Below are 13,911 nucleotides of genomic sequence, written 5' to 3' on the forward strand. Positions count from 1 at the left end.
TTGCTTTAATAAGGGTAGGAATGACTGAAGTAGACAAACCTCTGTCCTTCAGTACTTGGGTCTCAATGGCCAGGCCATTAAAACCAGCGACTGTAAAGCACGAAGGTAAATTGGTCCTTGAGACCACAGACACTCCCTGAGACGAGGTTCCCACGGAACGTCTGCGACTAACATGTCCAAGTCGGCCAGGCCGGCTTGAGGAGGCCAGCCTAGAATTTCTAGGACCACTGGCGCTGATTGGATCTGAACCAGGCGTCCCTAGAGCTATCTGGCCCCGACCATCCGAGAAAGTCTGGTCGTTTTCTGTTCCCACACATTTATCAGATACCTGATAGTTATCAGGAAAGGTGATCTTTTCTGGTTGAACCTCAGGGACCGAAGTCACCCGACTAGAGGCTACTTGGCCTATCTGGTCAACCAGATACGATTCCTGTGAGGTATCGGGACTAATCTTAGGAAAAGGTAAAGGAAAAGATCTATTCAGGGAACGGTAACTACCGCTTCCTGTGGTACTTAAATGTTGGAAGGGAAGAATCGCACCGGTAGTAGTGGTTGATGCTCGATCTAATGTCCTGAATACCGGTGAAAACGTCCCCCCACCCTGAAACCGGGTGGGGGCGCACCTTCAGGCTGTGTACTCCTTTACTTCGGGTTTGGCTGGGTTGGTCCTCTGCTTGTCCGACCAGCCCTTCTTGAACCCTCCTGGAGGAGTCTTGCCTTTCCCGCTAGTACCAGCCGGGCGCCCTTTATGGGCGGTAAAGAAAGGTCCTCGCTTGTTGCGAGGTCCCTTAGCTTTTGCAGCCTGTGGCAAAAAAGTGCTCTTGCCCCCAGTGGCATCCTTAATGATTTCATCTAGGTTGGCCCCAAATAGACGATTCCCCTGAAAAGGGAGATTGGTCAAGGTCTTTTTGGAACCTAGGTCAGCTGACCAGCATTTTAACCACAGCACACGTCTGAGGATCACTGCTAACTTAGATGCATGCCCTAATAAGGGAGTAGTGTCCAAGGCTGCGTCACAGATAAACCGTAGCCCTTGTATGATCTGTTCCATCAAATCAGATGTCTCCTGGGGAATATCTTTTCCCCTAAGATCTTGGCGTACCATTTTCGCCCATTCCGTAAGTGTCTGGGAAACTAGACCAATAACAATTACTGGTCTAAATGCTGACCCTATCAGAGAGAAGATAGTGCGGGACTCTGCTTCTATCTTTCGATCCACCGGATCCTTAAAGGACGAAGTGTCCTCCACTGGAATAACCGTGGCTTTATTCAGCCTGGAAATAGGCGGATCCACGACTGGTGGTACCGTCCATTTCTTAATGATGGATTCCTCAAACGGATAGCGTCTAGCAATACGCTTGGAAATAGTAAAGGTACGTTTAGAATGCTCCCATTCTCCTTTAATCTGATTACCAAAACATTTAGGTACAGGAAAAGCCTGCGCCGTCTTGATGGGCTTATTAGTACCAAAAGGCATCTCTGTTTCAGTTGCCTCTGCCGGTAAAGCCTCAAGTTTTAAGGTTTCCTGCACTGCCACAACTAGTGCGTCCACCAATGCTTCTTCCTGAATTATAGCAAGAGAAGAAGCGTCCTCCTCACTGTCTGAGGGGGCTTTACCTGGGATAACAGCCCTTGCAGAGGAACCTGCAACTGCCGTGACCATCTCTGAATCTGAGTCAGAGGTGTCAGATGGTATAGGGGTAGGCGGGGGTCGCTTCCTTGACCCCCGTCCCTGACAGGCCGCCTCCACCCGAGCCACCATAGACTCCAAAATTGCTGTAAATGACTCTATACTCTGTGCACCGGCGGGTCCCGAGGCCCCCTCGAGGGAAACAGGTGGGGGAATATGTGTGGCAGGGTCCATGATAACTCCAGTTACTTCCTGGATAATATAATTCAAAAGTAAAGAAAAAAACTTTTTTTTTTTTTTTTTCTGACCCCCAGCGCCACAAAAAGCCCCTTAGTGTTACCTGCTAGGGATCCCTATCGATCGAGAGAGAGAGAGATAGACCCCCAGGCTCACCACTTGATGCTCAGAGTTTAACTGCAACAGGTTACAGCGCTGTCTTGACAAACAGGAAGTCTTTTGGCTGGCTGCCCAGGAAGAAAGGAGGCGGCTCCGCCCCTCTGCACGCCTTCCGGCGCCTCCCCCAAGCTCCACGAGGTGTAGGATCACCTCAAACATGGCCGCCCCCATGCTGGAGACACGAGGCTACGCCAAAATGGCGGCTCGTGCGATCCAGCAAAAAAAATGGCGGCGGCCTGTACTGAATAGCGGTGTGCTGCAGGGCACACAACACTCTCTCTGCATGGGGATATGGCGTGGTTGGCGGTACCGGCCCTGGCGGACCGCATGGCCGTTCGGGAGGCCTGCTAATAGCTGGAGATCTGATTTGGAAGGCAGTCTACATGTCCGTGGCTTCTGACTGGTAGGTAGCTTATACTTAACCCATAAGATTCCCAGAATGCCACAGATTACATCTTTTAAACATGTATACAATAGATTGTTAGCTCCCAAACCAAGCCTCCTGGCTTTTTGCACACATAAAATCACACTCAAAGTAGGAGGATCTGTGACACGTTATAGGATAGAAAGGACTCTTTCTTACCATACAGAGAGGGGCCCGCGTTCACCACAAAACCCGTCAGGGAAAAAGGGGGAACATACTACTCACCATACCGGAACCAGGCGGGCACCAACTCCTGACAGTACCCCTCTCCACCGGGGCGGGAGGGCTGTCGACCGATACGGACGCCGTGACTCATGGTCTTTGGCGTTTCAGCGAGACGTTTAACTCGTGGGTTCAGTCCTTTAATGGGACTTTGTCGCGGCCGACCCAGCGCGGAGCTATGGCCTGCACGCGCTCGTAGGCTGAACTGGGGTGACCACCGGATCTCAACATCCAGCCCGTCGCCCAGTTCAGCTTTCTTGCTTGAAGATCTCACAGGAACACTGGAGAAAAAAAGCTGTCTAAAAAATCCTTTAAGAAAAAAATTCTTGCCAGGACCTAAGATCCCAGCAAGGTATCTAGGTCCTTACTCCTAACTAGACAGAAAATAACTGATTTGCTGAGGCAGAGAGAGAGAGGATATACCCTCTGGGACTGCCCCTAGGGTGTGGCCAGAGCTTTTTAATTTCCTGTCTAGTCCTGCTCCTGTGGAGGCAACATAACCCGAAGGTGGTGTATCACCGAGGACTACGTCTGTCAATGAGCGCTAGAGAAAAATTTTTTTTAGCAGAGACCCCAGGGAATAAAATGGCGATCATTGCAATTTTTCTATGTCCGACGATATTTGCACAGAGAGAAAAAAGGTTGTTCACTGGACTGACTGGACATATTGGGGATGTGGTGGTACTGGTTGGCTACAGGTGCATCCTTGCCAGTCTTCTAACTCTTTCTGATATTTGCACAGAGGTTTTCCAAATGCAATTTTTGGGGGAAAAATACAATATTGGAGAGAAAAGAAAGCCCCACATACAATAGTTACCCATTTTTTTTTTTGTATAATGTGAAAGATGTTACGCCGAGTAAATGGATACCCAACATGTCAAGCTTTAAAATTGCGCACGCTTATGGAATGGCGACAAACTATGGCCCTTTAAAATCTCCAAACATTTTAAACGCCTTTACAGGTTACCGGTTTAGAGTTAGAGGAGGGTCTAGCAGCAGAATTATTTGTCTCGCTCTAACCCTCCCGGCAATACCTCACATTTGTGGTTTGAATGCCGTTTACATATGGGTTCACTTCTGCGTGTGAACACAGAGGGATGGGAGTGCTTTAACTTTGTTATTTCATTTTACTTTTTATTTTTACACTGTGCCTTTAAGGTTTTTTTTTTTTTTATTACTTTAATACCCATTACAAGGAATGTTAACATCCCTTGTAATTGAAAAAAGTATTCACTTCTGGTCAAGGCTGGAAGAAAAGTCATGACATTGCTGCGGCCCTCCGAAACCATAGAGTAGACCAAAGAGTGTTAGGATGGGGCATACGACCCTTCCTGCAGCTTCGGAAACCTTTCCATGGCTCATGAGCCACTCGGACTGGTTTAAAAAAAAAAAAAAAAAGCCAGCCTCCCGCAGAAAAAAAAAAAAAAAAAAAAAAAGCAGACCTGGGGTTATGGCTGATCCCTTGTTTATATTGGGCTGGAACCGGAAGTGGCATCATGAGGTCGCTTCAGTTCTTCTAGGCCATCGAGAGAAGTGGGGGCAAAGGCAGCAGAGACCCAAGATCCTTTTTAAATTTCAAACTTTCTAAAATTCTATGGCATTCAACCAACAGTACAAGGCATAAAATAAGAACAAGATATGGCTTACCATATGGAGCCCTTCCAGCCAAAGGATTTATTAAAGGAGTTGGATTACCACTTCCTTCCCTTCTATTTCTATCTGCTAATGCTGGGAAATCTGAAAGGTCCAATCCCGTCACATTTTCACTTCCATCTGAAAATAGTTAAAATGCATGGTAAGCAAAGATGACAGAAGAAAACAAAACAAAATTCTAATAGTATAAATAGCAGTGAACTGGCATTGCTAACTTGCATTTGAATGTGCAAGTTGTGTGGTTGTCATTATCCCTGCTAAACTATTAAGCCTGTCACTGACAAGCAACAATTGGGTGCAGTGACCATATTTGTATCCTGACAGGTTCCTTTGAACTCCTGACCAGTTGTGGACACTAGAAATAAATATTGCCTGCGTCAGTGAGGTAACTTCTGCCAGGCACCATCTTTGAACGGGGACACGAACCGCTCCCTTTACCCTCAGCGGGCCCCACTGGATACCTAATGCTTTAGACACCGGGTGCCAGGTTTATGGGCACCAAAACAAGCAAGTATATTACCCATCTTTATATTTAATAAACCTACCGAAATGATTTTACACGGGCTTCCCTCTACGTGGTATTACTGAACCTTGATCGGACAAACCCATAGCTAAAGGACACCAAATTTAAGGGGGACAAGCCCCACAAGCGTGTTTGACCAGACTAAAAATAGGTGGTCAGATATTCGGGTAAGTGCGATTCAATGTGGGGCACTTTCATTTACACAAAGCGGATTGAGCACCTTATCTTGTTTATTGAGCGCACTTACACTTATACAGTGGGATTTTTTTCTATACATTTTGGACTATGTTTATGTATATTGAATTATTAATATATTTCTATGTATGATGGATTTGTATTTATTAATTTAAGCATTTTATTCGGTTTGTAACAGTTGACTGGTGCGGTTGACTAAATATGACCAAAAACCCTAATCGAAGTACACAGGGTGTGTGTAATAGGTCCTGTCCTCCCCTGCTGCCTCCTCCCCCACTTCCTTGCTTGCTTGCCAGCAGTTCCATACTGCCAAAATGACAGTAAAGGAGTTGCTGTGTAACTAGAGCAGCTGTAATAGCTGCTGCTGTCCAGATTGGAAAACATGACAGTGGTAAATAACCTTGTTACTTTTTTATTTATTTTGTTTCACTCATCTGCAGAGGATTTCAATTAGAGCTACACAATAAGCAAAGAAAAAAAAAAGTAGAATTGAGGCCCTCTTTCCTTGCTTGCTTCAGAGCTGTCCAACTTCTGGTTCCCACCTAGTGGTTTCTGTGGGCCACAGCCACGGAACTGCCTAACTGCACCCTGACTGGGTGACCATGTAAGAGGTGTCAAACAGTTAAGTCTTAGTCCTCAGCTCTGAGGAAGAGGCTGAGCCTCGAAACACGTCAGACGTCATCTTATCGGATTATGGACTTTCATATGGACTATTCCTGACACTGGAGCAACTGAGCTTGTTCTGATCATTTTACACCTGTGTTTGTGAGTAGCCATTTTATATGTTGCATAAATAAAGCATATTATTGAGGATAATGCGCTAGGTCGGTGCGCCCTTTCTTTGTTTCTTTTTGCCTTTAGTACCGTTGGACTATCCCAGTCCTTTTTGGGCAGTAAGACCTAGCCATCCAAGACGCCAGCTGTAAGTCCCGTGGGGAGGGTGTTCGGGGAGCTTGGATTCTAAGCGCAGGAGAAGGGTGGTATCACCTTATTGTTTTGGAGCAGTCACAAGACACAAAAATCTGACTGCAAGAGGAGCAAGAGGGCATAGTTCTAAAGAAGTAGGATGAGCCCATAACTTCGATAACAAAATGTCGTCCTGGATGTAATGAAATCGCCTAGAGACGAGACTTCCAGTTATGACATCTTCACCATTTGGAACGCACGCTTTGGAACGCACGCTTTGGAACGCACGCTGGCTCCATAGAGGCATGCAGCAGCGGTGCCCAGAGTTGTATCAGCAGGTCATCCATGTGCCAGGAGGGCACCCTGTATCGGGAGTTCATTACTTCTAATACTTTTGGGGATTTTTATAATATATAACAAAAACTATCAGCGCAAAAAAATATCAATAGTGAATGGTGCAATAAACAAATGATATAAAGACCGGCTGCACACACTAAAAGTGTCTAAACCACACAATGTAAACTAAATAAAACCAAAAAGTAGTGTTGCGCCAGTCATGTGCACACATAGTGTACTAAAACTCAAAATCAGTGTCCATACATGTTCCAATGTCCATACAATCAAATAAACGGTGAATCCACGTGTCCAAAAGAATCTTGTGCAAAACTTAATTAGTGCTTTCGCTATTAGTGCAATCCCACCACCAGGTGAATTGGTCTCTCACCTCCACTATAGACCCACTGCTCGGTCAATCACAGCGTTGTATATACACAGGCTATCCATAGCCTTTCCTATCTGAAGGTCCCTATCACCTCCAGAGGGATTCTCACCGATAGACATGAAAGGGGAACAAAGGAAGAGATCTAGTGCTCTCTGTATGGTTGCAGTAAGCCGCTTTATTGAGTAAAAGGAATGGTACTCCCAAAAGGTGGCGCTTCCAAAGCGCATAGCAATCAGCATAAACGGTATCTAGGAAGAGACAGCTTCCAGCACGCAGGCTCTGTCCCCTATACGAGTGACGTTGAAGCCCAACCACAGGCGTTGACTTCCTCAGTAGGGGTGGAGACTGCATGGTGTGCTGCTCCTTAAATGGCCGGGCTGGATCCCCTTACATGAAGCTGATTGGATCCATTTACATATTGCCCTCCCTGTGCCTTTTATGCAGCTCAGGACCCCCGAAAATAAGAATATTCACATTCATTCCCTGGTGCCACATCGCCATACCAGATTAAATAGAGAATAGAGCAAATGCAATGCATCTATCGCTTTACATTTATCAGATACTGCATGCCGGAGCTCATCTCTTCCTAGTATATACCAGTCTTTTACCAATAATACACTTTATTAAATGGCTATGCGCTTTGGAAGCGCCACCTTTGTGAGTACCATTCCTTTTACTCAATAAAGCAGTTTACTGCAACCATACAGAGAGCACTAGATCTCTTCCTTTGTTCCCCTTTTATGTCTATCGGTGAGAATCCCTCTGGGGGTGATAGGCTATACATAGCCTTTACTATCTGAAGGTCCCTGTGTATATACAACGCTGTGATTGACCCAGCAGTGGGTCTATAGTGGAGGCGAGAGACCAATTCACCTGGTGGTGGGATTGCACTAATCACGAAAGCACTAATTAAGTTTTGCACAACATTCTTTTGACACGTGGATTCAACGTTTATTTGATTGATTGTATGGACATTGGAACATGTATGGACACTGATTTTGAGTTTTATTACACTATGTGTGCACATGACTGGCACAACACTACTTTTTGGTTTAATTGATTTTTATAATAAAGCCGTGTTGCATGATGGTAGTTTTATTTATTTTTTTTGGTGTATCGGATATGGTGTTCCCATGAAAATCCAGAGGGGGACTTAATTCAAGGAGATAGTGAACTATTCCTGGGCGCAGTTTGACCAACTGATCACTAAGGGTTAATATTCATTGGTGACTGACACTGAAAACCCTGCAGAGAGCAGTCATCCTAGAAATCTAGTGAAGTAGATGCTATAGGGCATTAAAACAAAAACTGCGGCACTGAGGGCATAAGCTGTAATTGTTCCAGCAGAACTGGGTTCTCAAACACAGGATTGTGTTCTCATTTTCCCTGTGCAGTTAACAGTCTGACAAATGGATATAGCTGCAATGGCCAGTTATAAGGCAGAACCAGCAAAAGCAAAGGTCATCTTAAATGGGTTTGCCTAAAAGGTACCAACAGAATCCTTTAAAAGGTTACGTCCTCAACAGGAACATTGAGATGTCTTTTGAAAACAGAAAAGGAAGGCTTTACTACAGGGACAGACCATTGTTTCATAAATTATTTTTCCATGGGATGCAATACCTTTTGAATACCTTTGACTTGCCCAATCCTAATTCAAAGCACAGTTATGCATGTGCAAGTTAAAAGTCTTTCTAGAGTTTGCCAGCCATTTAGTGACCATAGAAGCTTGTTTAGCCTGAAGAGATTCCAGTGCTGTTAGTTAACCCACTGTAGAAAGCATATGGCATGAAGCTTTAGCTTGTGTCTCATAACATGCAGGTGGTGAAAATGGTTTAGAAATGTAAATGGAGAGGAGGTCCACCACCCTATGGCACTAACAAAAAATCGTTGTCGCACTCACACGCCAGAAAGTACACTTTAAGAGGAATTAAAGAAAAAAGGTCCCTTTAAGATGTTCCCTGTAACATTGCTAATCTTCACTTTTTGAGTTCAGTCCCACAAAAAAAAAAAAAAAAAAAAAAAAAAAAAAAAAAGGAGGAGGTGGTACCTAACTAATCTACCTACCTGGCAATAATTCCTCTGCAGCTGCCTTGTTGTCTGAAAATGTACAGTAACTTGTGTTTTACCTCGTGATTCTGCTACTACAATTTACTGTACAGAAAAAGATGAGGGTCCTAGTATACAAGCTTGTAAATATTCACACAAAAGGGCTTGTGTACATCAGATGCACTTAAATGAGTTTTTAAATGCAGTACAAAATTATATGCAAGAGACATTGCAGGTATTTCAATTAGTCTAGTTTATATTGTTGCAGTGTTTTGATATGTGTTTACAAAGTACAGCATGCTGCACTTTATTGCACATGAATGCACTGTGAATGCATGTAAATGAACTTTGGAAAAACCATACCACAAAAAGGCCCCAGGCTCCAGTAAACTTGCATATGGAAATGCACACTAAACGCAAGGACTGCAGTATCAACAAGCCCTAACCCTCCCTGGCGGTGTCTAGAGGTTACACTTTGTGCCTCCTCCAACTTATCAACCTATCATCAATTAGGAACATTTTTGTCCAACACTATCAACTCCAGTCACCACTCCAGCTCCTGGTGACATTTTGTTTTCTGCACGGTGCAATGTAAAACCCGACTCTACACTTGGCATGCCAAGAATAGAGCCAAGTACCAGAGACAATGTAGCTCCTGCACACGTAACCAAATAGCCAAAGAGCAGTCTTGCAAATTCGCACAGCCATGACAGGATCCTGGATCCATACAGTACAAGTGGAGATAAGAGTGTGCCATAATCTGCAAGTATGCTGTGCAGTTTACAGCGAAAGCTACACCCCCACCAAGTTTACTTTTCTTCAAAGTCTGTCATCTTCCTTGCTGCGTCCAAGATTACTAAATTAATGTTTTTTCAAACAGCACGATGAACACTAAATCTTGGAAATAGTTGAATAGCAGGCTTTTCTGGACACAAATTGTTAAGCCCTTTAATAACCAATAATGTAATTATCACGCAATTCACTAGAGATTGATTGATTTTATTTAGCTTCTCAATTACAAACTTAGACAAATTATGCCTATAATTAAATCAGTTTCTACCCAAGATGGACGATACATCTTATCAGAAACAATTTCTGGCTTAATCTACGGATGGGAACATTTGGTGTTTCAATGATATATTATTTTAATCATCACTGTGGGTAATTGATATTCAGTTTGGAGTTTTACAATGATCATGAGAAAAGCCTAAAGAAACAAAATCACAGATTTCAGCTAAATACACAAAACTTACCTGTTCCATTAAAAATGTTACTCGATAAAGAATTGTTCAGACCAAACGCCTGATTTCTGTTCATGCCAAACCCAGACATACTGTGTGATCAGAGAAAGAAGGGTCAGTATTCAAGGCATAAACACATCTTTAAAGTGATTGTCAACATTTTATTTTTTTTTTTATCAATAAAACATCATACCTTCTCTGCTCTGTGTAATGGTTTTGCACAGAGTAGCCCTATCCTCCTCTTCACGGATCTCCTGCCAGTGCTACTGGCTCCCTCCCATCCCCACAACACCCCCTGTCAAGTGCCCGCATGGCAAGCTGCTTGCTATGGGGGCATTCGTGCATACTTGTTCCCAAGTTAGCTCTGTGTCCAATAACTCACACTGCTGTGTCTGAGCCAATAAGAAGAGAGAGCCTGTGCTGTTGTGCACATTGTTGGATGGAGATCGGGGCTTAAGCATTTTGGGGGGCTGAGCTGGACAAAGGTTTTATTTTTTATTTATTTTTTCTTAAACCAGGATTGCTTTTATTGAACAGTTATGTGGTACAGCATGACAAGAATAAGACAAGTAGAAAACATCAGCATTAACAGAGTATCACTATACAGAAGGTGCGTGACCCGCACGCAAAGGAATGTTATGCACGAACCAAAAGATACCCAAAGCCATCACAGTATACTCCTGAATATGTACTACATTATATATCAACTACAGAGATCAAACACATGACTCAAGCCAAGGCTTCCATGTTTTTTTCATATTTTTAGGACAGTTCCTGCTGATAAAAGTTTGCTTATACATTAGGTATACCACATTAATTGCAGCCTCCCATGAGGCCAGAGGGAGAGGCCCATTTGCACAGAATTTCCTTCTGAGCATGGTAGAAAAGTTAACAGTTTGGTATACCTAGGCCTTTGCTCATCGCCCTGAATGCCCAGTAGGGCGAGCTCAGGCAAAAGTGGGAGGGACAGTTCTAGAGTGTTGATAAGGTCAAAAACCTCCAACCAAAACTGAGCTGCCCTGGGACAGGTCAAAAACCTATGGAAGAATGTGCCTACAGAGGAATGGCATCGGTTACAGTCTGGAGACCTGTGTGGATAGATTTGATGCAGCCTTAGGGGTGTGTAGTACACTCTATGGAGAAACTTCAACTGGATTAACTTGTCTGCAGAGGCGATAACCAGTCTGGAATGGTTTTAAAAACATTCTTCTCACGTTTCCCCATCTAAAAAGGTAGGTATGTCTGTACTCCACCGCTCCCACAGTTTCTTTATTTTGGGTGATTCTACACTCAACATGCTAAGTAGAGTGTAGAGAGGACTGTAGAGAGGGGTTTAGAGATATGAGAGGAGATCCTCTATTGGGTCCGTGTCTAAGGTGAGGGAGCCAGGAAACTGGGATCGAGCTGCGTGACACAACTGCCAATATCAGAAGTGCATCCAATAGGGTAGAACATATCTGATAGAGAGGTCCTGGAAGGATAACATGATGCCCCCAGGCATAATGTCCTATTTCCATGTCGTGGTCAGGAAGTAAACTAGGAGAGGATTTCCCCATAGGGGGCTAAAAAGGAGACCACTGGTTTGGTGTCAGGAACTGTTTTCTAGCCACTGACCAAATTGTAAGCATGGTTCTAGTGGGGAGATGAAAAGCAGCATAGGTCCTAGGGCTGTGGTAAACCAAATTAGCTAGTTCAGTGAGGGAACCCAAGATGGCAGCTTCCAAACAAATTGCAGCGTTCACTCTAGATCTTGTAAGCCACCAAACTGTAACCAGCTCAGCGGCCCAGTAGTAAACCTGTAGGTTGGGTAAGGCAAGACCTCCATAGCTAATCGGTAGTTGATTTTGCCAGACGTGGAGATGCACCATGCCACACAACTATCAGCTTCATGAAAACATTGGCAGCCTACCCATATAGGGCAATTCCTTAAAAATAAATAAATAAATTGAATTTAGGGAGGAAAATCTTTTTAAGAATATTTATGTGGCCCATAAGGTTTAGAGGTAGGGAAGACCATGAATTACACTTCTTCAGCACAGGGGAGAGAATGAGGTAAAAGAAACTACTACCTGGATCTTTACAGATATTGATGCCTGGATCTTTACAGATATTGATGCCTAAGTATTTAAATGCCTCAGCCCATAATAATGGAGTGGAGATTACGGTGTCTCTATTTTAGCTAACAACTTGCATCATCATTGAGTAGAGAAATGGGCCTGTAGGAGGCAAAATCCTCAGGGTCTTTGCCAGATCTGGGCACCAGCACAATAAGGGCTTCTGACAGAGTCCGGCAATGAGTCTAGGGATGTAAACTGGGCAAGAAGGGCTGTAAGCCTGGGCGCCAACAACTCTTGATATTGGGAGTAAAATACAACAGGAATCCCATCGGAGCCCGGGGCTTTTCCGGCCTGAATTATACCAGGGGCAACCTGAACCTCCTCTAGAGTTATGTCCTTGTCCAACCTATTACGAGACTCCAGGTCAAGAGTAGGAAAACTAACCTGATCCAAGTATGGAGTTCAGAGGTGGAAATATTAACCTTGGTGGAGTAAAGCGAGGCATAGAAAACGCAAAAAGGGGGAGCCACTATCATCCTGTGCTGACAATAAGCTTCCATCTAGGTCTCGTAGCCTCCCAATATGTGTAACTGGAAACTGACCTCTAGCTAGCCAGGCTAGCAGCCTATTGTTTTTGTTTCCAAATTCAAATACTCGTTGGGCAGTGGAAAGAAGAGACTTCTGCATCATCTCAACTCTAAGGATAACTTCTATAGAAGCCCCCCCGAAGCCAGGACTTGAAAGCATCCCAAACAAGTATAGGGCAGGTGAAACGCTCATTGAGATCCAGAAACCACACAGCTTCAAGTATAGATTCTTGAAATTTATGGCCCATAATACAGAAAGTGGACAGCCTCCAAATTCTAGGGCCCCCAGGAGCCACCAGTTGCAGAGATACTAAGTGGGGCATAATCCGAAAAACATTAGCTAAGATTTCAACTGCCATCACCCACTGCAGGAGACATAAGCCAAATTGATGTGGCAGAAGGTGCGATAGGTTGCGGAATGACATGTGAACACTAAGGGCAAAAGTGGATGTCCATTGTAATAGACCAGGGGTCCAGGTGGCAGTGGGTCGGAGCCTGTCCAGGTCTAGAGATAGAGCAATGTTAAAGTCTCTAGCCACCAACGCATTAGAAACCCCGTATTGAGTGACTAAGTGCATTACCGAGTATAGAACCGTAACATCTACAGGAGGGGGTAAATACAATCCTACTATTACAAAGGCTACATCAGCTATTCAAGCATGCAGTATCATGTATCTACCACCCGGGTCAGTCTTGACATCCAGGAGGCTAAACTGCAGAGATCTGTGGACAAGAACGCTCACCCCTCTAGCTTAGTTGGAAATGGTTGTGTAGTAGTGCGCACTCACCCAAGCCTTCTTTAGGCAAAGAATGCAGGAGCCTATTAGATGGGTCTCTTGGAGGATGCAGATATGTGAATTAAACTTACGGAGATATGCAAATACTAAGGTCCTCTTTACAGTCGCGTTTAGGACCCCGGACATTCCATGAGAGAACAGTACCCTTAACCATAGGGTGTGAGAGGAAAATAAAAAAATGACAATATTGGTGACAGGAGCAAACCACTACGGTAAGCAAAAAACGCCATGGAAGGCGAGTCGTCCCAGCCCAGATCCCCTCAGTTTAATGTAAAGGTTCCACATTTAGCATAGACAGCTGTATCAAAGTGACTGTAAAATCTAAAAAAAAAAAACATTTTATACTGGCCTCCTCTGTGCAGTTGGTTTTGCACAGAGTGGCCCGCATCATCCTCTTCTCGGGTCCCTAGCTGCTGCTCATGGCCCCTCCCCTCCTATCGAGTGCCCCCATAGCAAGCAGCTTGCTATAGGGGCATCCGAGCCAAGCTGCAGCTCTCCGCCATTCGGCCCCGC

At 44.4% G+C, this 13,911-nt stretch overlaps 1 protein-coding gene across 4 annotated transcripts in view; it reads right to left on the bottom strand.

The window, feature by feature from the left end:
* CNOT2 (CCR4-NOT transcription complex subunit 2) overlaps positions 1 to 13,911 on the bottom strand; it is a 186,568-nt gene that overhangs the window by 87,458 nt on the left and 85,199 nt on the right. For all 4 annotated transcript variants that reach the window (XM_082256076.1, XM_082256079.1, XM_082256078.1 and 1 more), the window contains exons 6-7: positions 9,970 to 10,049; positions 4,320 to 4,445 (exon numbers count right to left, since the gene is read on the bottom strand). In XM_082256076.1, coding sequence (XP_082112202.1) covers positions 4,320 to 4,445; positions 9,970 to 10,049 — 206 coding nt within the window. The remainder of the gene's footprint in view (positions 1 to 4,319; positions 4,446 to 9,969; positions 10,050 to 13,911) is intronic.

Source organism: Pelophylax lessonae, assembly GCF_965119305.1.
Source record: "Pelophylax lessonae genome assembly, chromosome: 4".
NCBI lineage: Eukaryota > Metazoa > Chordata > Amphibia > Anura > Ranidae > Pelophylax > Pelophylax lessonae.